Below are 23026 nucleotides of genomic sequence, written 5' to 3'. Positions count from 1 at the left end.
TATATATATATATATATATAAAATAGATAGATACTGGCATTTGCTGCCACCCCATAAATATTTTTCTAGATCCGCCCCTGCCTGAGTATGTAGAAGCCTCTACTGTTGGTGAGATACAGTGAAGTGAAAAATTGGTGGTCCTCTTATTTCTGTAATCTGTGTTTGATTTGTTTGCACAGTGAAATGTTTCAGACCATCAAACAAATCTAAAAACAAATCACTTGTCAAACAAATGCATGATTATTGTCAGACTTGTAGAATTGTGACATTTCTTTAATACTAACTGATAACATGAAGTAGGTAAATTTTCCCAAGTGTCACATCATACACCAATCTAAAGAAAAGTCATTGACATTAAGTTTGAGGCTTTAGAAATGCAGTGGAAGATGAAGAGAATCTAAATACAACCAAAACAAACATGCTAGCCTAGCGTTAGCAGGAGAAATGGCTCCTGGCCTTTAACCAAAGACTAAAGAGAAGAAGAGGCCTCAGTTAAGGTCCAATGTCATAATTTAACAATAAGAAACAGAGAAAAATGGCCTCCATGTGGGAGGAACCACTACTGACCCAGGAGAAAACAAAGTTGATCCCACATTTACCAGAAAACATCTTGATGATCATCAAAACTAATTAATGGAACAATGTTCTGAGGATCTTCCAGGAAGGTTTTGGTCTCAGAACCACAACACAAAATTAGCGTCTTTCTGACTACTGACCAAATATTTGTCCAGTGTGATCAATAAAATATATCAAACTTGTTCTAGTTGGTGTCAGTGTTTATAGAGACACAGCAGGAACATCACTGAGAGAAATGATAGGAAATCACAGCTTCAAGACGAGATCTGCTGTCCCACCTGAGACCTGTGGCTTTGGATGAAGCCCCAAACGGACAGCAGGCTCCCAGGCAGGCCCACGGCGAAGATGAGGATGTAGAGAACGATGAAGGGGCCCATCTGGTCGTTGACGATACACGAGTTCTCTTCACCTCCTCCTGGAGGGGTGATGTTGGAGGAGCGGAGCATCGTGGTCAGCTCCATCTGACTCTACAACACACAGGTTCCTGTTTGCTTCATCACACAAAGAGGAAGAGGAAGCAGACATGGGTTTGTTGGCTGCTTACCGTCGTGATTGTAGGTCGGTCTTCTTCTGCTACATGCAGCTTCACTTTCTGCTGGAAGAGATCACAGCTCTTACACATTTACAGACGATGAAGGCTTGATGATGATGACTGAATGAAAATGGCTGGGATAACTTATTATACATGTATCTGAGTATAAATCAAATCTGAGGTTTGTGGTGAATCATCTCTAAATGAGTGAAATGAATTAAATCCAGCCTGATGTTGGTTCTGCTGGATCATGGATTGGGTCAACAGCAGCGGGTCTACTCCTTTGGTTCTGTTGAGGTGACTGATTGCGAAGCTGATGAAACTGGTTCCACTAACAGGAACATTGCAGCCTTCAGACGATGCAGGGACTTCCTGAAACCTGACGGTTTGGTCATGGTTTCCAATGGTTAATGGTGTCATCAGCCCTCCAACAGTTTGTTGGTCCTGTTCCTGAGTGATGGAGGCGTTCTGCTGCCAGTGTTCCTCATGGTCATAATCCTCCTGAAGGCTTTGCAGCTTCTTCTGCTTAAAGCCTGTGATGGCCGTTGGAGATTGAGCCTGAAAACATGTTTAGATCTGCTGGCTGAAGAGTTGATCTGAAGCAACCCGATGAACTCAGTTCACAGCAGAATCAGCATCTTGATCATCACACCTCTGCAAACCTCAGACGCCTCATCACCTTCATGTCTGAAGGTAAATCAGGTCAAACATGCTGCAGGTAAATGGAGGTGATTACAGCATCTGGATAACTTACATGGTTTACGTTTTTTATTGCTTTTACAAATAAATACATTAAAAAAAATGTCAAGGTGACCAAATAGTCCAGAGGCCCAGTCAATTAGTGCCAGTAGTCTCTCAGTGAGTGGAGTCACCGGAGTGCAGTGGTAAGTTGTGCTAACACTAAATCACAAGTATTGCTAATGCTAAAGTGCTATGCTAGCACGGTATTTAGCAGAAGCTAGTGTTGGAGCTCAGTGTTCAGTTCAAATTATAAATGCTGTTGAAAGACTGAACCCTCAAGCATCCATTTCATTTTGACTATTTTTTGCTTTACATGATGTTTATGATACATGTTTTAGGATATTATGTTTATACATTGTTCTGATATTTGGTCAAATAAAAGTTTGTTTACTAAAGATTTTTTAACAGTTGAGAACCAAAACTTCAAACTTTATTCCACTGAAAGTTTACAAAACAGCCAAGAAAATTAGAATTGATCCTGAAAAGTTAATTTAAGGGAAACTAAGTGCACCAAATGTTTTCAATGTTAGCAAAAGCATTAAAGTGTTGAGCTAAAAATGAGGTTTGCTAGTAGAAGAAGTGTTGGATCTGCTGGACCAAGGCTGGACGAGAGTTTGCCCAACGGGAAGAGACGGCAAGGTGAAGCAAAATAAAGTTTATGTCTGGAGTACATATTTATGAAATCACTTATCTTATACTACATGCTTTTATTTTATGTTGTGCTATTTTAAATGATTATCACTTCACTGTTCAAAAGCCCATCTAGGGACAAACGCTGTGAATTAACTGTTGCTCTGTGATGCAGACATGGGGCTGCTGCTCTCTTCAGTTTGTCTACGTCGATGTGTCCCTATTAAATAAACTTAATAATAATAATTATCAAATCAGTTTTCACTTTGACATCAGAGTTTATTGTGATTGATTTTAAAAGGCAATGAAGAGATAAAGCTCTTTTTATAGGCACTGCAGATGATGAACGTGTGAAAACCAAGCAGATTTCAGATCAGTTTCTGCTGAGGGAAGAAGAAGAAGTGAGCCGAGAGTCTGACAGGATGCAGACGAAGCCTCTGTGGTCTCAGAAGAGCTTTTCGACACGTCGAGGTGAAACAGAGCGTTCTGTAAAACCCTTAAATATGGCCACTGAAACACAACGATCAGCAATTTTCCAACAGTGACGCGTCTTCATGCAGGCTGTTCCAGACAGCCGTGGGTTAAAGGTCACCAGCAGCAGAATCCAGCTGAAAAACACTCATTCTGCCCGATTTCTCATCACTGTCCCACTCGCTCAGACAGACTCACATGGCCTTTCATGTCAGGAAGCCGTCGGCTGCTGTGTGTCAGACGGGGAAACTTTGTTAGAAACAAGCGGATGATCTGAGGTGACGAATCAGCTCAACAGAAACGGGTTTAGTCTCATCAGATCAAAATGACAGTTTCTCTCAGAAACGTCTTCACTCAGGCTGGAAGGCAGGAAGTTTTCTAAATCTGAAACTCCAGATTAAAGTTTTATTCAGGAAAATTTGTAAAAACTCCCTCAAAGAGACAAAATGAGCTTCACAGCTGCAGAGAAGACTCTGAATCTTCAGGTTAAAACCAGCAGAGGTTCTGCTTCACACAGAGTGACACTAAAAATGATCCAAAATTACCGTAAACAGAGAAATGAGGACAAGATGGCTGCTGCAGGTCAGACGACGGCTTCATCCTCATCCCTCTGCACGCTACTCTGAATGTTCCCTCTTTTGGATGTTTTTCTCTCTTCATCACTTCTCTCTGTACAAACACATCTTCACTCACCTCCTAATTTATGCTCAATTTCCCAGTAACACATCATTGACTTCCAGTCGGTGAGCTGAAGTCCAGTTTGATGAAACGTCACCATTAAACCAGTAAACTGAACTGGTTCAGTGATCTGATTGGTTGAATGTTCATTGTTTAATGTTTCTTCTTCCTGGACCTTCCAGGTTCCTCTGCTCTGTTTTTTGGTCAAGGTTCAAAACTTTTGCATTTATTTGCAAGCGGAAATTAACCTTCAGAAACATGTTAAAATAATCACCAGAGTGAGACATCTGTCAGAACAAACTGCCCCTCCGTTCTCCTTTCAGACTCTGAGCCTCGTCTCCAAGTTTTAACATCCGATCGATTTCTGATCTCAGCAGAGCCAAGTTAGACCTTGTTTACCTGCTGATCCGTACCGTCTCTGGGCCTCAGACCACGGGTTGGGCCCCTGGGAACGTGGCCCGGTTCTCCTGGGTGCGTTGGATTCGCTGCGCTGCTGCAGTTGACTGCTGCAGCAGACGGGGAAGGTGTTTTCCTGTATGAGAGTGAGCTGCTGTCGTCAGTGTGACCACAGACCCTGCCTCCTAAAACACACACACACACACGCACACACACACACACGCACACACACACACACGCACACACAGGTTTTCCCTGATGATTTAGTTTCAGGTTGATTCTCTTACTTAAATGTCACAGATGAGATGTTTGGATGATGACGTCATATTTATCAGAAACTGATTAATGTGCGTTTCACTGAAGGAGCAGGAAATGTGTGGTCCTGTTGTTCCTCTCATGGTCACTAGGGGTCCTCAGTGCTTTTTTTGCTCTAAACTTTTTCATTTCGCCTGTGACCCACCAACCAATCACCTTCCAGTATACACTCTTCCTGTTGTTTAATCTTCATCAGTCACTCTAAACAGTGTATTTGGGCTGCAGTTCATCTTATGGACTTATTTACATTAATTTCACTTAATTATTTTGCCTTTGCTATGACAACTTACTTTTTTGTGTTCATTTAACTCAAAACTTACAAATCTTTAACCTAAAGGAACTTTTCACTTTGACTTAAAACAATTGAGTTCAACGCCAGTTTTGTATCCTGTCTGACCAACTCAATTTATTATGATCATCCAACTCAGTTCACTAAGTTCTTCCAACTCAATTTGATAAGTTTTTATAACTTAATTCATAAGGGGGTTTAACATGACAAATTTAAGTCATTCTTACTGAAATCCCTTATTTTCTTCTGATAAACATTTAAAATCTCTTTGACTTAATTCTACAGAAAGTCAACTCAAACTTTTAAGTAGCTCCAAACTACATTTTAATACTCTTTTTACAGTGTCATCTAAATACACAAACCTTTTCCTTAAATGACCTTTTTACTTTGACTTTACTTGAAATAATTAAGTTCGATACCATGTCTGTCCCTCGTCTGACACCATGACTCAGACTCACCAGGGACACGTTCCCTGGTGAGCCACCGTGGCGCTGTGGGAAGCGTCGTCGTCTCAGAAGGTTGTAGGTTCGATTCCAGCTTCCTCCTCTGCCACATGTTGATGTGCCCCTGGGCTCTTCACCTACAGATCTGCACATTAAATAAATCGACTCCAGCGTAAAGTGCTTTCAGTGTCAAAATGACTGGGAAAGTGCTGCATAAGTTTATTTACCATTTTTGAAGGAAACTAAATGATTTGAGTAAGACTGACTTACATCTGTCATCTTAAACATACTTAATAAATTTGTTAAAAATAAATTAAATTGAGTTGGATGATTATAATACATTGAATTGGTTAAACTTAATAAATTAAGTTGGATAAACTTAATTGAATTGCTTTACTTATAGAAGCAATTCAGTTAAGTTGGTTCAACTACTTTCTTTATAGAGTGTCATTCTCTAATTATTTTGGATTTTCTGCTGTGATAAACTGTTTGGTTCTCCAGCTGCATCTCATTTTATGACCTTCATTCTGAACTGAAATAATGAATGAATGAACTTCGTCTTCCAGAAAGTTTTTATTAACAATCAAAATGATGAAAACACAAAAACGTTGTAAAGACATTTGAATTAAATCCCATCAAAGAATTCCTGATAGACTGAATATAGAAAAATATAACATAATGCACACAGATATGAATATTTCCAGAAATTAACCCTCTTAATTACAGAAATCATAGTTTTAAAAAAATGTTTTCTCAGATTATCTTCATTTGAGATTAACAATAATCTGACATTTACTTAATGCAAGAGCAGAAGAAAACAATAAGGACATAAATACTTTTTCCCAGCGCTACATTCACTCCTGTTTAGTCGACCAATCAGACGTGAACTTTGACTCATTATCACAAACTCTTTACATTTAAAGGGACCAGTGCAACTAAACCTCTGGAAAATGGGATTATTAGATTATTGGGAGATTATTAAAGAGATGAGGAGTGTTGAACTGTTACATCCACGACTGTGGCTCTGAGGGAGGAGTCGTCCCGCCACACGTCGATGGGCCCTGGGCGCTTAACCCCAAACTGCCTACCGATCTGCATATCGGTGTGTGAATGTGTTTCTGAGTGCAAATGGGTGAATGAGACTCTCGGGTAAAAGTGCTTTGAGTGGTCAAAATAACTGGAAAAGCACAATATAAGTTCAGTCCATTTACCTTTAAACTGGAGCTTCTTCTCAGTTCAGGACTTTCATCAGAAAAGCAGTTTTTGTTGAAGCCACAGATCTTCATGGACAAACCAGAGACCTGGAAAAGAACCGGCTGGTTCCTTTTCTCAGCAGAGCCTCAGATAAACGATGAGCTTCGACTGTTACAAAGTGATTCCCAAAGAGACGTTTGATGAAACCGGCCATGCAGATGATTAGCTTGTTATTAGAAACTGTTATTTTAGTGGAGAAGCAGCGGCTCCACCACCAGATTCCCAGGCACACGTCCATGTCAACTAGTCCCTCCGGTCGGGATCCAGGTTTCATGACCGTCACTGAGGGTCAAAACGTAGACGGACCGGTAAATCAACAGCTTTTCTCTTTGGCTCAGCTATTGTGTTTCTGCACATAATTCACATCAACCTGAAGCTAAGCTAACTAGCCTGCATGTGACATTCACATTGTTGAAGCTTTGATCAGGGACGGTCAGTGAGAGTATCACCTTGGCCTCATCACAGCTGCTATCTAAGCGGCTAACGGTGCTAACGGTACCGTATCTCCATCCAGCTGTGATGCAAATTTTAAGCAAACATTTAAAATGTAGTAAAAAAGAAAAGAAAAATGTGAGATAAGCGTCTCCAGCGTCTGGTTTGGAGTGAATTAATCAGACTACACAGAGTGATTTTATCAGACGCTACGCATGGCCGTGATAAACAGGAAGTAGAGGTTGCTAGCTAACATGGACCACACATCTCAGATAAATGAAGAGTCTTCCCCTACAAGCTGGAGGCTTGGACTTTGAAATATTCCTGAGTTTTGTGTTTCTGGTAAGGCACACCGGACCAGTGGATGGGAAAATTAGACCTTATTCTGCAAATGTGCTTCCATCTCCCCTCTAGCACATTAACACCAAAACCACCTCAAGCGAGCTTAACAATGATGTTGGGAAATTAAGGATTTTGGGTTTTGCTGGTCCAACCACCTTTTTTGCTGTGATACTTAAAATGAGCAGAACTGAAACAGTGATGGAAACACAGAATGGACCGACTTTCAGACTCGCTTCCTTTGAACCTGAACCACCTGAAGCACGAGTGAAAAAGCCGAAACCTTAGAAAGATTCTGGGAGACGCTCGTAAAACCTTGGAAGTCATTGGTCGACACTAAACAGTCAGCATGACTCTACTGTCAATTTCAGTCAAATAACTGAATAAAGTCCCAAAAATGTGTTGACCTTGATGCTTATGAGGTTATATGATGATTAAATGATGTTTGAGAACACTTCTTCCTGTTCATAAGAGGATGTTCAGGTTAAACTATTAAAGGTGAAGATCAACGACTTCCCTCCACTGGCGCCAGGTTCAGGATCTGTTGGTGATTCGGTTCCTTCAATAACTCCTGTAAGATGGATTTACAGCGTTTTCTTGAACGTCCAGTTTGGATTTTGGTAAAGATGGGTTCAGGAGTGTGTGAAGTCTACAAGACGCTGGTTTGCTTGGTCAGTGAGACGACTGACAACTTCCTGAGGTTCCTGAGGGAGTTCATCCATCCGTCGCTGCTGCGCCTGTCGGTGGTGTCCGGCTGCGTCGGACTGTCCGTGTTGTTGAAGACCCGCCTCATGGTCATCTGGGCCCGGAACGCCTTGCAGAAGATGAAGTAGATGAGAGGGTCCAAGCAGACGTTGAGGACCGACACCAGGACGGTCAGCTCCTTCAGGTAGAAGAACCACCCTCCCCAGGAGCAGACCAGCTTCTTCATGAAGGCGTAGGGAAGGCGAATCAGGTGGTAGGGGACAAAGCAGATGCAGAAGACCGTGACCAGAACCAGCATGTTCCGCCGGGACTTGGCGAGCTTCTTGGAGTTGCTGGAAATCGACTGATTCTTCTGCGCCTGCGCCAGCCTGCGGGAGGTGCTGTGGTAGAACCAGATGAGGCTGATGAGGACGGCCACAAAGATGGCGGCGGAGCAGGCGTGGATGACCTTGTAGAGCAGGCTGAGCTGATCGCTGTGCAGGACGTCACAGCTGACCATACCGGGCAGATTCTCCTGATCCTTCTGGGTGAGGAGGGACAGGATCACGTAGGAGCTGGTCATCGTCAGGAGGAAACCCCACGTCAACATGGAGATGATGTAAGCGGCTCGGGCCTTGTGGATGAAGTGATTTCCCAAAGGATGGACGATCTTCATGTACCTGCAGGAAAAAGAGCCATCATAAAGTAAAAAACCCAGTAGAACTGATTCCAGCTGCCGGCTGGGTAAAAACTAGGCTGACATGTTCAGGACGTGAAGTTTGGGGTTTTTGTGGTTGTTTGGGACCAGGACTTCCTGTTTCAGACAAAAACCAGCTGACAGTTTAATCAAAACGGAAAGCAGTGGCTCTGGAGATCGACTCAAACTCAAAGGTTTGGTTTGTGTTAGTTATCCTAAAAAACTCTGGTTTAAACTACCTTTTATCTACGAAAACTATTCAAAGAACCTTTATATGAAACTGGCACATGAAGCAGCAAGAAACATTAAGATTAGACAGGAAAAAGATAAGAGATAAAAACTGGCCTAAGAATTACATCAGTGACAAAAGAACTAAACAAATAAACAGTCATTTATATTAAAATCCATTTTTAAGGTTCTTCTTAAGTTTGGAGCAAATTAATTATATTTGTGTTGTAATTCCACTAGAGGGCAGTAGAGTAGAGAAAGTTTCATGTTGAAGCTCAGAACCTTCTGACATTGTTGGTGTCAGACCATTTAAAAGAGGAAAAATGGAAAATAAATGTGTTTAAAGGAGCTCCAGAGGTTCAGGGATCCACCACAGATCTGGACTCGTTCCTGGAGCCGTCGTCCCGATAAGACGCTGGGAGATTATATCTGACATTTGGAAACCCTTACACCAGCTGAAGGAGGATCCACCACCTGGTTTCAGGTGAGGAGTGGGAGAAGACAGATGGCTGGACGGATAGAAAGCGATGCACAGCATCAAAGTTTAATCACGTCGTCACTGAAGGTTCAAAACCGAAACCTGAGCCGCCTCAACCCGTACATTTACCACTTCTCCAAGTCCAGACTGTCAGACCGAGCCAAGCACAGAGATTCTGTGTTTTTGGTCAGAACTGCCACAAACACACAATGTAAGGATTTACTCAGTCAAACCAGCAAAAAAACATTCATGGAGACAGAAAAAGACAAAACCTTCAAAACAGAGAAGATTGTTCAGATGAAACGTTTCAGACTGAATGTAAGAAACTCTCAGGCCCTAAAGGTTGGAGCAGGAAGTCAAATGGTTTCAAGATGGAGATAAAAAAGGAAAGAAAAGAAATAAAATACAATCCGAAACAGGCAACAAGAGCCAAGTCTATCACAGACGTACAACTCGAACTCGGTAACTTCACAGGCTGAGTTTGAAAGAAGCTGTAGAGATTAAAATGTGCATAGATATTTATATATATATTTATAGATTATTACATCTGCTTGGACTCGAGTTCAGAAAAGGCCAGATTCACAGCTGGGTCTGAGCCAACGACGCTCCAGACATCAGTATTTTTCTGTTAGAGGTTTAACCTCTCAGCTTTCATGGATACATTTAAAAATGTGAACAAGTCGCCTTTCAGGAAGGTGCTGGTAGCAAAGCATCTTAATAACTTCTTTATGTTTTGACTAAACCGCGATCAGGAGGCTTCATATTCCTGAATGGTTTAAACAAAAACAGGGCTGGACTGATAACGAGTGGAAAAGAAAAACCTCCAGGAAACTAGAAGCACTTCAAAGCACTTTCCACTGGTCCTTGTTATCCGGCTCAGTTATTCAAATTAGTTTCATAGTTTTCTATAGGAAACCCAGCAGAGCCCGGAGCCGCTGGCCTGCTCCCATTGTGTCGTTGACTTTGCAGCAGCAATCCCTCATGCACATGACAACAGAGAGGAAAAACAGGAAGCTGGACCTGGTTCTGCTGGGTTCTGGTCCAGCAGAACAGAACCGGGCTCAGCGCATGCAGCCATTTCATACCACAGCTCTGAGTCTTCAGACCAGAAAACATTTCAGCTCTGGAGCTGAACAGCAAACTGCAGGAAGTTAGCATGAAGCTTCGCCTGCGTTCGCTAAACCACATCCTTAAACCTGTTCTCAACTTTCAGTGTGAATCTCATGTTAACGAGTTCACACAAATACCTGGTTTCTGATCTGGAGCACCTGAGCCTCTGACCACACAGATACATGCAAAAATGTGCAAATTTAGCACAAGATGCTCCGGTTAGCGGTAGAGAAGGGAGGCAGGCCACGCCCACAAGAAACAAGAAGTAAACGGGTCCAACCGGCCGTCGGGCTCAGACATGTCCCGGCTCTGTTTTCATATTTTCTTGTTATTTACATAGCAGTGATCTTGTTGCCCTGGCAACAATCAGACGTAAAATGAATTTGTGAAAACAGGAAACTGAAAATGTCCCAGCTGAACCCGTTTGGCTTGGTGTCAGTAGCTCAGCCCTAATAAATCCCTGCCTCACTGATCTCGCAGCTTAATCACCAATAAAGACGCAGTCTGAGCTCAAACCGCTGATCGGATAGATTTTAGCCACACTTATTTTTTTTAGATGATGACGCCTCATATTTCACCCAACCTGAGTCAGAAGGATGTCAAACAACCTGCCGACATTTTCCTGGACCCCAGATGTTTTAGTTACAAACACTCAGCGTGTAAAACGACCCACATTGTTTTCCTCTCATCACAAAACACACAGCGGCTCAGTGGGAGGTTAAAACCACAGGATTCCCCTCTGCATAACTTCAGGACAAAGACTGAGAACATCAGATGAGGCAGTTTGATGACCAAGTCCCGCCCCTTTCTCCCACTACAGCTTTATAAAAAATAAAACATAATTAATTTTTTAAAAACTCTGGAGTAAAATAAAACTTTTCACTGTAAAACTATGTAAACAACGATTTAATTAAACATTAAAAAGTACTAAAACATATTTTCAGCCTGACGCTGATCCAACAGGCCATCACATTGCTGTTGTGAAGACAGATCATGAAACGTTATAATCCAGACCATAATAATCAATGCTGCAGTTATTATCTACAGTAGCTCCAATGTAACTTGGTTTAAAGGACCTCAGTGTTTCAACAGTTTTGCAGTTTTCTGGATGTTTGTTCCAGATTAGTAGAGAACAGAAACAGAATTTCATTCAAAGTGCAGCAGCTTAATTTTTCCTAAATTATCAATTAGATCAAATGTTATATCACCCATTATCACTTATATCCTCCGTCTGTCAGACAGAAGAGACAGGGAGCTTTTCAGGTTTGACAGCATCCTCCACAGATGCTTTTCCTTTCTGTAACCTGGCTCCTTCAGCCCCACCTGGTTGCCTCTGCGCCTACAGCAGACGTCCGTTTCTGCAGTGAACTCAACCAACTGTGAGCTTTCAGAGCTGCTCTTTGTCAAATGAACTGCTGGTCTTAAAGGGACAGATTGAATTAGAGAAAAAAACTCTGCTAAGATACATCTTCCATCTTCATCATTTCCCTCAGTCCATGAACGAAGAGGCCAGCAGGGAATCCTCCCGATTTCCTCAAATCACCATGTAAGCTAACGAGGACGCAGAGGCAGAAACACGTCGTGACGAGGTAATGATCATCTTTTGAACTGCTGTGAATCTGTTTATAGTAACAAGTTTTCCTTTGGATTGTTTTCTGTGTGGATGTTGGTCAGCAGAAATGGCTCCTGGTCTTTAGCCTAAAGAGAAATCCTCCAACACTAAAATCCTCCATCTTGTTTCCATCTGGTGAAGAAGGAAGTTGCTCTCAGTGTCTTCAGAGGTTTTGTGTCGTTTCCTTCAGTGGTTCTTGGTGCAGCGCCCCCACAGGCCAGGAGGGGAACAGGTTGGTTTGACTCAGAGCCACAGCAGCTGGAGGTGGAGCAGATGATGGAGTTCTGGTTCCAGTAGAACCGGGTCGACTGGACTGAAGGAGGAGAAGACAGCCAGAAACTGGGGACTTGATTACTAAACGCTGGTGGGTGGGTAGGTGGAAGACAGGAGGACTGTGGTTGGACAGAGGGACACTGAGGGAGAAGTGACACCAACGATCATCAACACAGTAGAAATAAAAGTTGGTACGAAGTTGTCAACAGGAACAATCTAAATTCAGCAGATGGTGACTGGAGGACTTCATGCTGTTTTCACTGCAGGTCCTCGTGTTGAGCGTCCATCTTGTTTTATTCATGCTGGGCTAGCTTGGACATGTCAGCCTGTCTGCAGACAGACGGATGAGCCTCCGGTTGTTTTATTGGTCCCAGCCAGAAATAATGTTGGTACCTTATAAATCGGCCCAGTCCCATTTATAACCTGCTTCCATATTTCATTGTTGAATTATTCGTATTGTTGTTGATAAATAGCAAACGCTTACTATTATCCAGTTAAATCCTGCTTTGAAAGGACAAAATCAAAATATTTTTCAGTGTTTGAACCATAAAACGTAAAGATATTTGTGTTTTATTGATTATTTTATTTTGGGCAGAAAATCTTCTGTCATTGGAAATCTGTCAACTTCCCTTTAAATGGCGTCTCATTTAAAGGGACAGTGGGCTGGACTAACGAACAACCTGCTCATTCCTCTGATTAGATTTGCTTAGAGTCGTTTTTATGGAACCAGAAAAGCAGAAAGGCATTTCACCAAGTCAGTAATTGATTTAACAAATATGAAGCCTCAGGATTTTCCAAGAGAACCAGAAGAAAGAACTTTAGTGAACAACAAGACAAGACCTCTGGATTGAATTGCTGAATGTTAATTTGTTTGCATTTAAAGCCGCAGCATGCCGTTAGGTATCTGAGTTTGGATCCATCAAAACCTTTTCTGCTCCTTCAGCTCCAGAGCTAACGCAGACAGACTGCAGCTCTGCTACAAACTGCCACTCAAACATCCCAAAATGACACCAGCTTATGCTTTGCAGACACTTTAACCCCTATTGACACTGAAACTGAAACTGGTTTCACCTCTTACTGCATGATTTATTCAGATAGCAATAATCCGACCCAGGGGCGCCACCAGGAATCTTTGGCCCCCTGACAAAAGCTTCCATTGGGCCCCCCTGACCAGCTGCTGTTACAATTTCTTGAGTCTATTTGACCCATAAAAAGCGTCACAATTTTAAAGGCCTGCATCTGCCTTGCTCTCTTTGGTTCAATACTGATAACTAGTACAATATTTTCTGGTCATGAATTTTAATTGCAAGAGTAAAATTCAGTCCACAGCCAGTCTGCAAGTAGGTTGTTTACATTTTTCTATTAGTTTTAGATACTGAAATGTCTCTACCAACAAGCATCCGTCAAAAGCAACGTGCAAAATACACATAAAACAATCCAGACTTCTCAAAATGTTATGTAGTTGCATTTTATTCAAGCTGCAGTACATAACTTTAATAAAAATATGTTTTCTCCATATTTGTTAAAGCTGTCACCATGTTGTAGCAGTTTGTTATGAGACAGATAATCTGTGAAAACAATCAATCTCCTCCATCTGCTTCCTGAATTACTATTACTGGTTAAAGTAATGAACCGGTCTGACCAAAACAACCAATCAGAACCAGGAGGAGGGTCTTAGCGCTGTCAATCATCCTCATTCACTCACTGGTAAATGTGCTAATGGGGGAGAAACAACTTATTACAAGACACTGTTTATCTGCCATCATTGGTAGCTATGCTAACTAAACTGAGCATTCACAGTTTGAATCTGCATAGCTCCGTGCTATGCTAGCTGCAGCACGGCACAAATCGAGGGTGAGGAAGGATGAGCAGCACCACATGAGATTGTGATTGACAGCACTAAAACTCTCCTGCCTCTGATTGGTTGTTTCAAGCACTGGGAGAAAGCAGAGGAAACAGATTTTCACAGATTACCTCTCATACCAAACTGTCACAACATAATGACAGTTTTAAAAAATATGTGGAAAAAATATATTTTTATAAAAGTTACATACTGCAGCTTTAATTTCACTCAGGAGAGAACAGGTCAGGAGGGACGTGGGTTAGAGCTGCTGCTGCTGTCAATTTTGTAATTGACAGGGCCCTGATTTTTTGTTTTGTTTTGTTTAATTTCTATGAACAATAAATAAATGACCAAACTGCTGTCCGATATGTTCCTGAATGTAAAACAGGCATCAGCGGATTTGTTCGGTCCTGGATTAAGCTGTAATCGCTTAATCCGTCTGTAGGGCTATCAGCCCTACAGACGGATGTGAAGCTATGTTCTGGTTTTAAATCTATTTCTGCATTTCTAGAATGTATAATTTGTCATCTGTCAGCCAAAGCACGTCACAGTTTTTATATCTTTACATCATCTCTATGCAGAGGATCCATGACATAAATAGTGTTTCATTCTGTTTCTGTGTATCTTTGGCAGATAATATGCAAATGAATGAATCAATGAATGAATGAATTTTGGGGTTGCTTTCTTCTTGTAATATGTTGGAATGACCTGAAAATAATCTGAGATGCTTTCAGTTGGTCGTTTCTGGTCGATGCCGTGCAATAGCTCAGGCCTACCTGTTGGCGGCGATGTAGCCCATGAACAGGATGCTGGCGTACATGTTGAGGTAAAAGGCGGAGGCGCCGAAGTTGCAGTAGACCTGTCGGATGAGGGTGGAGTTGGTGGAGAAGTTCATGATGCGCAGCGGGAGGCAGAGGCTGATGAGGAAGTCGGAGGCCGCCAGGTTCTTCAGGAAGACGGTGACGCTGCTGGACGCCTGGCGCTGCGACACGCAGAAATAAACCCGCAGCGTGAATCCGTTCAGGACCAAACCCACCTGAGGACGACAGGAACCGAGTCACACTGCAGCGTCGACAGCGAGCCATGAAGCTCCAACCAAACACTCACCAGAAAAATAAGACTGTAGATCACCATGAAGAAGGTGTTGGCCGATTTGTGAACGGGTTCACATTCGGTGGAGTTGCTGTTATTCGTCGTCTCTGGGAGGACGGACGGCGAGTCTGGACCGGCTCCTTTAAAGTGACTCATTTTCAGACGACGGCAGCTGTTCTGAAATAAAGTGAAGGTAGAATAAATGCTTTTAGCTCCAACAAGGTGATTAAAAGCTCAGCATGCTGTAGCTCACATTATTCTGGTTCCGTGGTTTCATGTAGCTGATTTAGCTAACCTTATTTCAGGCTACCGTTTTTAGCTCAGTGTGGTTTAGTCATCAGTTTCATTGTCGGCGTGCTCTAATTTAATTCAGCTTAAATTTCCATGTGCTAGCTAAACTTGACTTATTTTTAGCTCATATTAGCTTGTCTTTGCTATGTTTAGTTTCAGGTAGCTAGCTTATGTTTACCTTATTTCATCTTAGCTTTGTTACCTTTTCCTCAGCCTTCCCTTATTTATCTTAGATCGCCTTTGCTTTGCTTAATCTATATTAAAATTAATTTAATTCTTCACTCTTGAGAATTACACCTCGTCTCTCAGCTTTACTTGATGAAAAAAGCTTTAGCTCATATTTTGTCTCAGTTTACCTGAACACATGATCTCTGTTGGTTTATTTTAGCCAACCTCAGCTCATAGCCATCACTTAGCTTAGCATATTTAACATGACTTAAATTAATTATGTTTCGCCTGATTTCCTTTGATTTAACTGTTCTTAACCTTTTCCAAGACTTTAGTTTAGTTAGTTTAATTGTTCTTAGCTTTTTAAAGCTTAGCTTGGTGTATTATAACTTAGGTTAGCACATCTAAGTTAAATGGACTTAAATTTAGGGCTGTTGTAAACGAATATTTTAGTAATCGAGTAATCTATCGATTATTCTTACGATTAATCGAGTAATCGGATAAAAAAAATTCTAAAATGAAATATTGGTAAATCTGGCATAATACCGGTGTTACTATCAGATATCTATCAGTTACTATCAATTACTATGAATTACTATCAGATATCAATATCAGTCCAATTTTTCATATTTGAGCATCCCTAACAGTTGCTTTTTTGTAGTTTAGAAAACTAACCTGTAACAATAATAGCTCACTTTCTAAGTTAACCAGAAGAAAAGTTATAGAAAAATCTGAAATTATATTGAATTTAATAACAAAGAGGCAGGCTCACAAATATGCTTATAAAAATGTCTACAATCCAGCTTTTAATTTATGTATTCATCTTCAGTGAGTTTAATAGATTAATTAAACTCACCTTGCCACCTAACCTGTCACGCTTTGGGTTTGAAAATACGGGAAATGCCGCCTGGACTGGGAGGAGAGGGCGAATGAACGAACATGGGGTGGAGGGGAGGAAATAGACCAGCGGACTGACGAACCGTTAGACCGGGGGACGAACACGGGGGGAAGCAATACGGGATATTTACGACACCTTCACTGGTCACACTCAGAAACTCATCTACCAGCCATGTACGATGCGCTCCGCCACCCGTTTCTTCAGACCGGGATATGAAATTTATTGTGCGGTTCGTCGGTAAAGCTACATTTACACGGTAAGCATCAGCTACTCAGCCGCCCGCCCTGTTCAGGCTATCCGCTCACCTCAGCGCTCTTCCCGCCGTTCGCTTTCAACCAGCAGCCCCGGAGGAGAAATGCTGCCGTACTCCAGGCATTCCCCCAGTCATTTTAAGGTCGGGCATTATCATCAATCAATAAAATCCCCACGGGCCAATCTTGAAGATTGGACTTTATGCCGCTGAGACTTAGCTTTTGTCAACAACTCAGAGGCGGAAGTGAGAGCTCCGCGCAACGTAAATGAAGTCCCGGCCGGAACACGGTGCGCTAACTAATAAAACATAAATTAACGAAGCTTCGAGGCAGGTAAATTTTCCTCGAGGAATTTTAGTAATCGAGGTACTCGAATCATTCGAGGAATCGTTTCAGCCCTACTTAAATTAATGACTATTAGCCTACCTTAGCTTGGTTTAACAGATCGTACCTATTATTAGCATCTCCTATCTTAGTTTTAGCTTACTTTAGCTGAACTCCGATTACCTTTGTTAATTTAGGTTATCTTTGTTCATAATTTAACATAATAAAGTTAAATAGTGAATTTCAGATTGTGTTTATCATCACATCTGATTAAATACGTCAAGAATCTACTCCAGTATTTACGGGAACCCCTCTCATCAGAGGTTTTATCTTTTGCGTCAGTGGCCTTTCATCTCAGAGACGTTGGTTCACATGGAAAGTATGTCGTATTTTATTTTCAACCTGAAACATTGTGGGCCAGACTGAGGTCAGGTTCTGAACATTAATCACCATCTCTGCCCTCCGAAAGTGAGAAGCAGCTTATCGAAACATCAAACATCTGCAGTCAGCCACAAACAGACAGACTGTTGATAGAAACATTAACAGTCATGAGAACGCGCTGCTCACATGCTGAGGCAGATTTCTGCTCAGTTTATTAAAATGTTGAAGGAAATATCTGCTTATGTGGCAGCATGCATGGAAAAAAACAACTGGGAGCAACAAGTTGTTTGTGGTAAAGTTATTCATGTTTGGCTTCACAGCTCGGCCTTCATCTGGTGGCAGGCAGGAACTTTACAAACCAGTTCAGCACAGACATTTTTATTATCATAGGTGTGAAAGGTTTCCCCCAGCAACCCTGCCGGCCTGGCAGTCCACCGTGGTTTTATAGTAAAAGATGTTAAGTTGGCAGGAAATGTAAAAATATTACTGGGTTATTATAAGTTACAGGAAAACATCACCAGTGAAAAGCCACACAAACCCACAGCTAGTCTTAAAAACATCAAATCAAAATTAAAATGAATATCAATTATTTGCACTTCTGTTTAATCCAAATTAAGTCAGCAGCTCCATCGGGCCCCCAGGGGTTCAGGGGCCATAAATGCTGATATTCTAACACAGATTCATAAATGTAACATTTATTTATTGAGATGATCAATGCTGCTGAATTTGGTTTAATGCTTTCAGCTTAAATTAAAAGATTTTAAACTGTTTAACATTTAAATGTAAGATTTTAAGGAGCTGGTAGGTTTACTTTGTAAAACTTCAAAGAACAATATTCATAGCTAATTGTTTTGTTACCATAGCAACAATCTGATGCTGCGAGTTTAATCTTTGAGTTTGAGCTGTTTGTTCACAGATACAAATGAATAAACTGGATTATAGCTGATTGTTTTTAGGTTGGCCAGTTAAACTCCTCCTCCTCTCCCAGATTAAATGTAACACAGAAGCTGCTAGAGCTGCTGATGTTGTAGCAGCTACAGGGGCCCCTCAGTCAGATTCTGCCCCAGGCCTCATCAGCCTTGGACCGGCCCTGCAGGATGAGGTAAATCTGCTGCACTGAGCAGAGATGAGCAACAAACAGGAGATTTAATTCAATGCTGCTAATGTGGCTTTAGCAGCTCTGACATTTCATGTCTGCTGAGTTTTAACAAGAATCTCAGAAACTGTTTTGGTTGCTGGAGTTTATGGGACGAGAGTTTCAGATCTCTGCTCGGCCGCACGCATCAACTCTGGCTACGTGGACAAAGCATTTGGTGTGGGTTGGTGCATCTGTAACCAGAAAAATAATAATAATATAAAACCAGCGTAATGTGTGACATCGAGGAGAGGCTAAAGCTCCTCCAGGGGTTTAACCACCAACGCTCCGGGAACAAGAACTCTGTCAGTGCAGACAGAGCCACTTGCTCTGTGAGCGTGAGGAGAAGTTTTGGTAAGAAAGACATGAAGTCCTGCTTTCAAAATGAAAGTGTGTGCTCTTGGATTATGGTAGAATAATTTCTCTCATATTCATTCAGTAAAACTGAAACTGCGGCTGTGAAATGTTACTTAAACTTCAAGAAAATATTCCAGATTAGGCCACCCTGGCTGGTTGAGGTAAATTTCAGAAGTGTACTTCCTCTTACAAATCGACTTCTGCTTTCATCTGCTTAGTTAATGTTGAGCCCAAACCTCATGAGAAACAAGATTTATGTTGTAGTGATATTTGGTAAAAGTGTTTAGCTTTGAGCTAAATATTTAGCTCGCTAACCAAATATTTAATTTTAAACTTAAATAACCCAGATTATTGCTGCTAATCTCTGACTGTGTAACATCACAAATTGCTCCCCGTTCTTTATTTTATTTAGTTCATGGATTACTGGATAAGGACGTGGTAATGCTGCTTCTACCAAACACCCGACACTGATGAGACTCCAGCTAATGACTGCAGCAGCAGAAGCTAAGAGTCTGAATTTCAATTTTCTCTTGATTTGGTGGATTTTAACAGATAAATGCTCTGCTCCTGTTTCCATGATATCAAGAAGTAAACAGAGGGCGGGTGGCGGCGGTTAGCCTGACAAACTAATCCCTTCACAAATGGCCCTGCATCCCATGCAGACTGCTTTTTACCGTGGCAGATTGACTCACAGCCCAGGGCGTCATTCCATCAGGGGGCGGCATGCGTTCTCAAACAAAAACATTAGCCATCAGTTTTTTCTCATGTTTTGAACCTTCATCCAATGAGAAGTTGGCAATGGATGAACGTGTGAATGTTCATGATACTGAAGTTGGTATCTGACTGACAGACTCCTGTTCAGTCCCATATTTAAAGGGCAAGCACACCGTTGCGCTAACAGCATGCTAACTGCTGGTGGTCGTCTCCAGAACAGCGGAGAACCAAACTGTGAACAAAGATCTTTTTTATTTCCATCTTATGCAGTTTGGTTCCTGCTCTGATCAGTTAATTATCACAGCAGTTCAAGGAAAACAAATTAAACTTCAAAGAAATGAGTAGGAACTCATTTGCTGACATGAAAATAGCCTTTGAAGCCGTAGACTGCAGGATTTGATTAGTCAAATTGAGTCATTCTGATGTCTCACTGGAAGTGGGCGGATTGATGCCATGTAAAAAACAAACTAACAAACTAAGATGGTGTCAGGGCAGCTAAATCTGCAGGGCGCAGTGGAGTCCCTCAGGGCTCCCTGCTAGAGCCGTCCTGTTCTGGCTGCAGCGACATTAACACCAGGCAGAGACGCCGCAGAATGAATGCATCTAATTCAGAGCTGCCTCTAAAATTTAGTCTCAATTTCAAGGTTCAGGAAAGTGATGTGAAAACGTGATCAGATGCTGAGAGCAGATCGATGAGGCAAACCTTCCCGCTGAACAGAAACCGACGTTTTAACTCGAGAGGAACAATCTAGAGTTGTAGATCTAGATCTTCAGTTCTTCCAGCTGGAAACCAGAGATCAGGCTGACCTGCGACCTCTAACCCAAACTTTCAGAGCCACATAAAGATGGTTCCAAAGTCGGCCTTCGGAGGACTAGTGTCAGTTTTTATGCTATAACATAAATTTTAGTTTGGGTTCAAACTTTTCATCTTTCCTTTTCTGTAATGTGACGTTTTGCCAGTTGTTTCCTTTTCATCATGTAAAGCTCTTTTTACACCCTGTTGCTGAAATGGGTTTTATAAATAAATTTGCTGCACAAATTATATCCTGGACAGTGGTGCAGCTGGTAGAGCTGTTGTTCGATTCCCGGCCCCGGGTCTTTCTGCATGGAGTCTGCATGTTCTCCCTGTGCATGGTAAACCAATCCTCCAGCTGCAGCTGATCCAGAAGCTGCTGCTGCTGCTCTGACTAAAACCAGGAAGATGGAGACATAACACCAGTTTTAAAGTCCCTACACTTTAAAATACTGTTAGTTTATAAATCACTGAACGGTTTAGCACCACAACACATTAAAGATCTGTTATTGCTGTACCAACATCTAGACCCCTCAGATCTTCTGGTTCTGCTCTGCATCCAGAACCAGAACCAAACGAGGAGAAGCAGCATTCAGTTTCTATGCACCACAAATCTGAAACAAACTTCCAGAAAACTGTAAAACAGCTGAAACACTGAGAGCCTTTAAATCTCGACTTTAAACCTGTTTAGAGCTGCTTATGGCTAAATTAGGGTTAGAGTGGGTTTGATGTTTTTAATGTTTTTATCTTTACTTTTATCTATTTATTCATTTCTTTTAAATGGCGTTTTAACTAAAACTCTGTAAATTCTGTCCTCTCAGGCGACGGGGATTTTTCAAAATCTCTTTCTCTTTCTTACTGTTTATTCAATGCCACATGCTGTTTTTATTTTTTTTCTTTAATTATGTGAAGCTCTTTGAAATGCCCTGCTCCTGAAATGTGCTATACAAATAAAATTTGATTGATTGATTGAACATGTTTGATTCCTCATATTGATGCATGATCTGTTTTGGCAGAAATCAGGAATATTTAAATTTAACTTATATTTAATGTCTGCTGCAAAAGTCATACTGCACAGATTGAATGAATCTGGACTGAACTTAAGGATCTCTAACCTAATCTGTAAAACGTCAAACTGGATTATTTATGTTATTTATATTGGAAACATTAAAAGATCCAAACTTTTTTTTCAGACTGAACTTTTCCTGCTTCAGGTCCGTAAACATTAAATTATTTCTGTTTGGCAAATGGCAGAAAAATGAGACGGACATTTTTTTATTTTAGAGAATTTGATTAAATCTTTTTAATAGAAAGATTTAAATCCTGAAATAATTTTTGTGACCCAAACGAACCCAAAACAGGAACGGTTAAAATCAGATTTAATACCAAACAGAATAATCTTTTCTATAAATTTGTGGTAAAACCTCCTGAGTCCAGGAATCAGTCCACATGGAGACGAATCAGAATTAAACTAAAAACACAGATCAGCTTTAAAACATGCAGAGAAATGGAAAAAACGAGAGCTTAGAAAGCAGAACAGAACCTCGTGATTCGGATAGAAAGCTGCTCCCACTTCTCTATTGTCTGCTTTGAAGATAGACTCATCAAAATATCAACCTATAAATTCTTAAAACCTCTAATATTCTGTCCGTCTGACGGATATTTATCCCTCTGGGAGGCAGAACACCTGAGATCCTTCACCTGCGCGTCTGAGAAACGTGTTCTCATTTACAGCCAATCTGCAGATTTCGTCTCTCCACACCAAGAAGCTGTTGCAGAAACCGCTGAACCACATCAGAGAGAAAACCTGAACCGAAGGAAGCAGCTGCTTCCCAGCCTGCTTCCAGGTGTGAAACCGCCGCAGCTCCTCCAATGTTCAGTAAACTGAGTAATGGTAGACATGATGGATCTGAAGCAGATCTAAACATGAAGCGTGACCTGATGAACTCCAGCCATCCACAGAGCCAGATCAGCAGCAGAGTTAAAGCTGGAAATGAGCAGATTTACCTGCTGGACTCACCTGTGTGCGTCTGCCAGCCTGAACCTGCAGATTACTGCTCTGACTTCCTCCCTCTGTGAGCTGCGCTGCGATCGCAGCGTTGCCCTCCTCGCTGCTGCCGGGGGGAGGAGGAAGAGAAAAACAGAAACTTGTCTGCACTGCTGCTCATTTGCAAAGCAAAAAAAACCTCAGTTTTCCTGGTCTGCTGTTTTCCAGAGAAAACTGGTTTACAGGCTGCAGGAGGAAGAAGCTGATAATGACACCTGTGTTGTTCTGCTGAAGGAAACGCTGCTTATCAGGGAAACGAGGAGCTGCAGCTGGAGGCGTCTGATTCTCTGGGGTTTCCTTCAGCTTGAGACGAACCGCTTCAGTAAGGCTTCATTTGAAGGTCTGCATGAGACTGGATGACTCTTCATGAGCCAAACATGCATAAAGACTCCAGGTCGATGAGTCATGTCAGTCTTATGCAAACCACCTGAAGTAAAACGTTCCCATCATTTCTATCCAGAACATCAGCAGATCAGATCTCTGTGTCAGGATGAGTTTAGTGTTCGTCCTTCAGGTGGAGTCCCGCTGGGCTCGTCGTTTTCACTTCCTGCTGC

General features: G+C 41.7%; 2 protein-coding genes across 5 annotated transcripts in view; both read right to left on the bottom strand.

Annotated features, from left to right (window-relative positions):
• Window positions 1-4186, bottom strand: part of gpr171 (G protein-coupled receptor 171) — a 10995-nt gene extending 6809 nt beyond the window's left edge. The window contains exons 1-3 of one of the 4 annotated variants that reach the window (XM_016681004.1): window positions 4028-4186; window positions 1121-1168; window positions 855-1043 (exon numbers count right to left, since the gene is read on the bottom strand). In XM_016681004.1, the coding sequence (XP_016536490.1) occupies window positions 855-1037 (183 nt within the window). In that variant the 5' untranslated portion in view covers window positions 1038-1043; window positions 1121-1168; window positions 4028-4186. Of the gene's footprint in view, window positions 1-854; window positions 1044-1120; window positions 1172-4027 lie in introns of all 4 variants that reach the window. The other 3 variants (XM_007570686.2, XM_016681002.1, XM_016681003.1) reach the window with 3 other exon arrangements.
• Window positions 4187-5625: 1439 nt separating this feature from the next.
• LOC103150904 (P2Y purinoceptor 14-like) lies at window positions 5626-22673 on the bottom strand. The gene is made up of 4 exons (XM_007570683.2): window positions 22446-22673; window positions 15129-15290; window positions 14798-15057; window positions 5626-8460 (listed from the first exon to the last, which is right to left on the bottom strand). Exons 2-4 carry the CDS (start codon window positions 15267-15269, stop codon window positions 7746-7748), a joined length of 1116 nt encoding a protein of 371 aa, XP_007570745.1. The 5' UTR covers window positions 15270-15290; window positions 22446-22673; the 3' UTR covers window positions 5626-7745.
• Between the last annotated feature and the right edge of the window lie 353 nt (window positions 22674-23026).

Source organism: Poecilia formosa, unplaced genomic scaffold (genome assembly GCF_000485575.1).
Source record: "Poecilia formosa unplaced genomic scaffold, Poecilia_formosa-5.1.2 Scaffold265, whole genome shotgun sequence".
NCBI lineage: Eukaryota > Metazoa > Chordata > Actinopteri > Cyprinodontiformes > Poeciliidae > Poecilia > Poecilia formosa.
This window is presented reverse-complemented; position numbering and strand designations above follow the sequence as displayed.

What these genes read in the sequence shown, in the direction of transcription:
- LOC103150904 (XM_007570683.2), bottom strand. Translation starts at nt 15,269, where the DNA reads ATGAGTCACTTTAAAGGAGCCGGTCCAGACTCGCCGTCCGTCCTCCCA. An exon ending in TCTACAGTCTTATTTTTCTG is followed by an intron (nt 15,058 to 15,128) that starts GTGAGTGTTTGG and finishes TGTCGTCCTCAG; the next exon opens with GTGGGTTTGGTCCTGAACGG. An exon ending in GGCTACATCGCCGCCAACAG is followed by an intron (nt 8,461 to 14,797) that starts GTAGGCCTGAGC and finishes TTTTTCCTGCAG; the next exon opens with GTACATGAAGATCGTCCATC.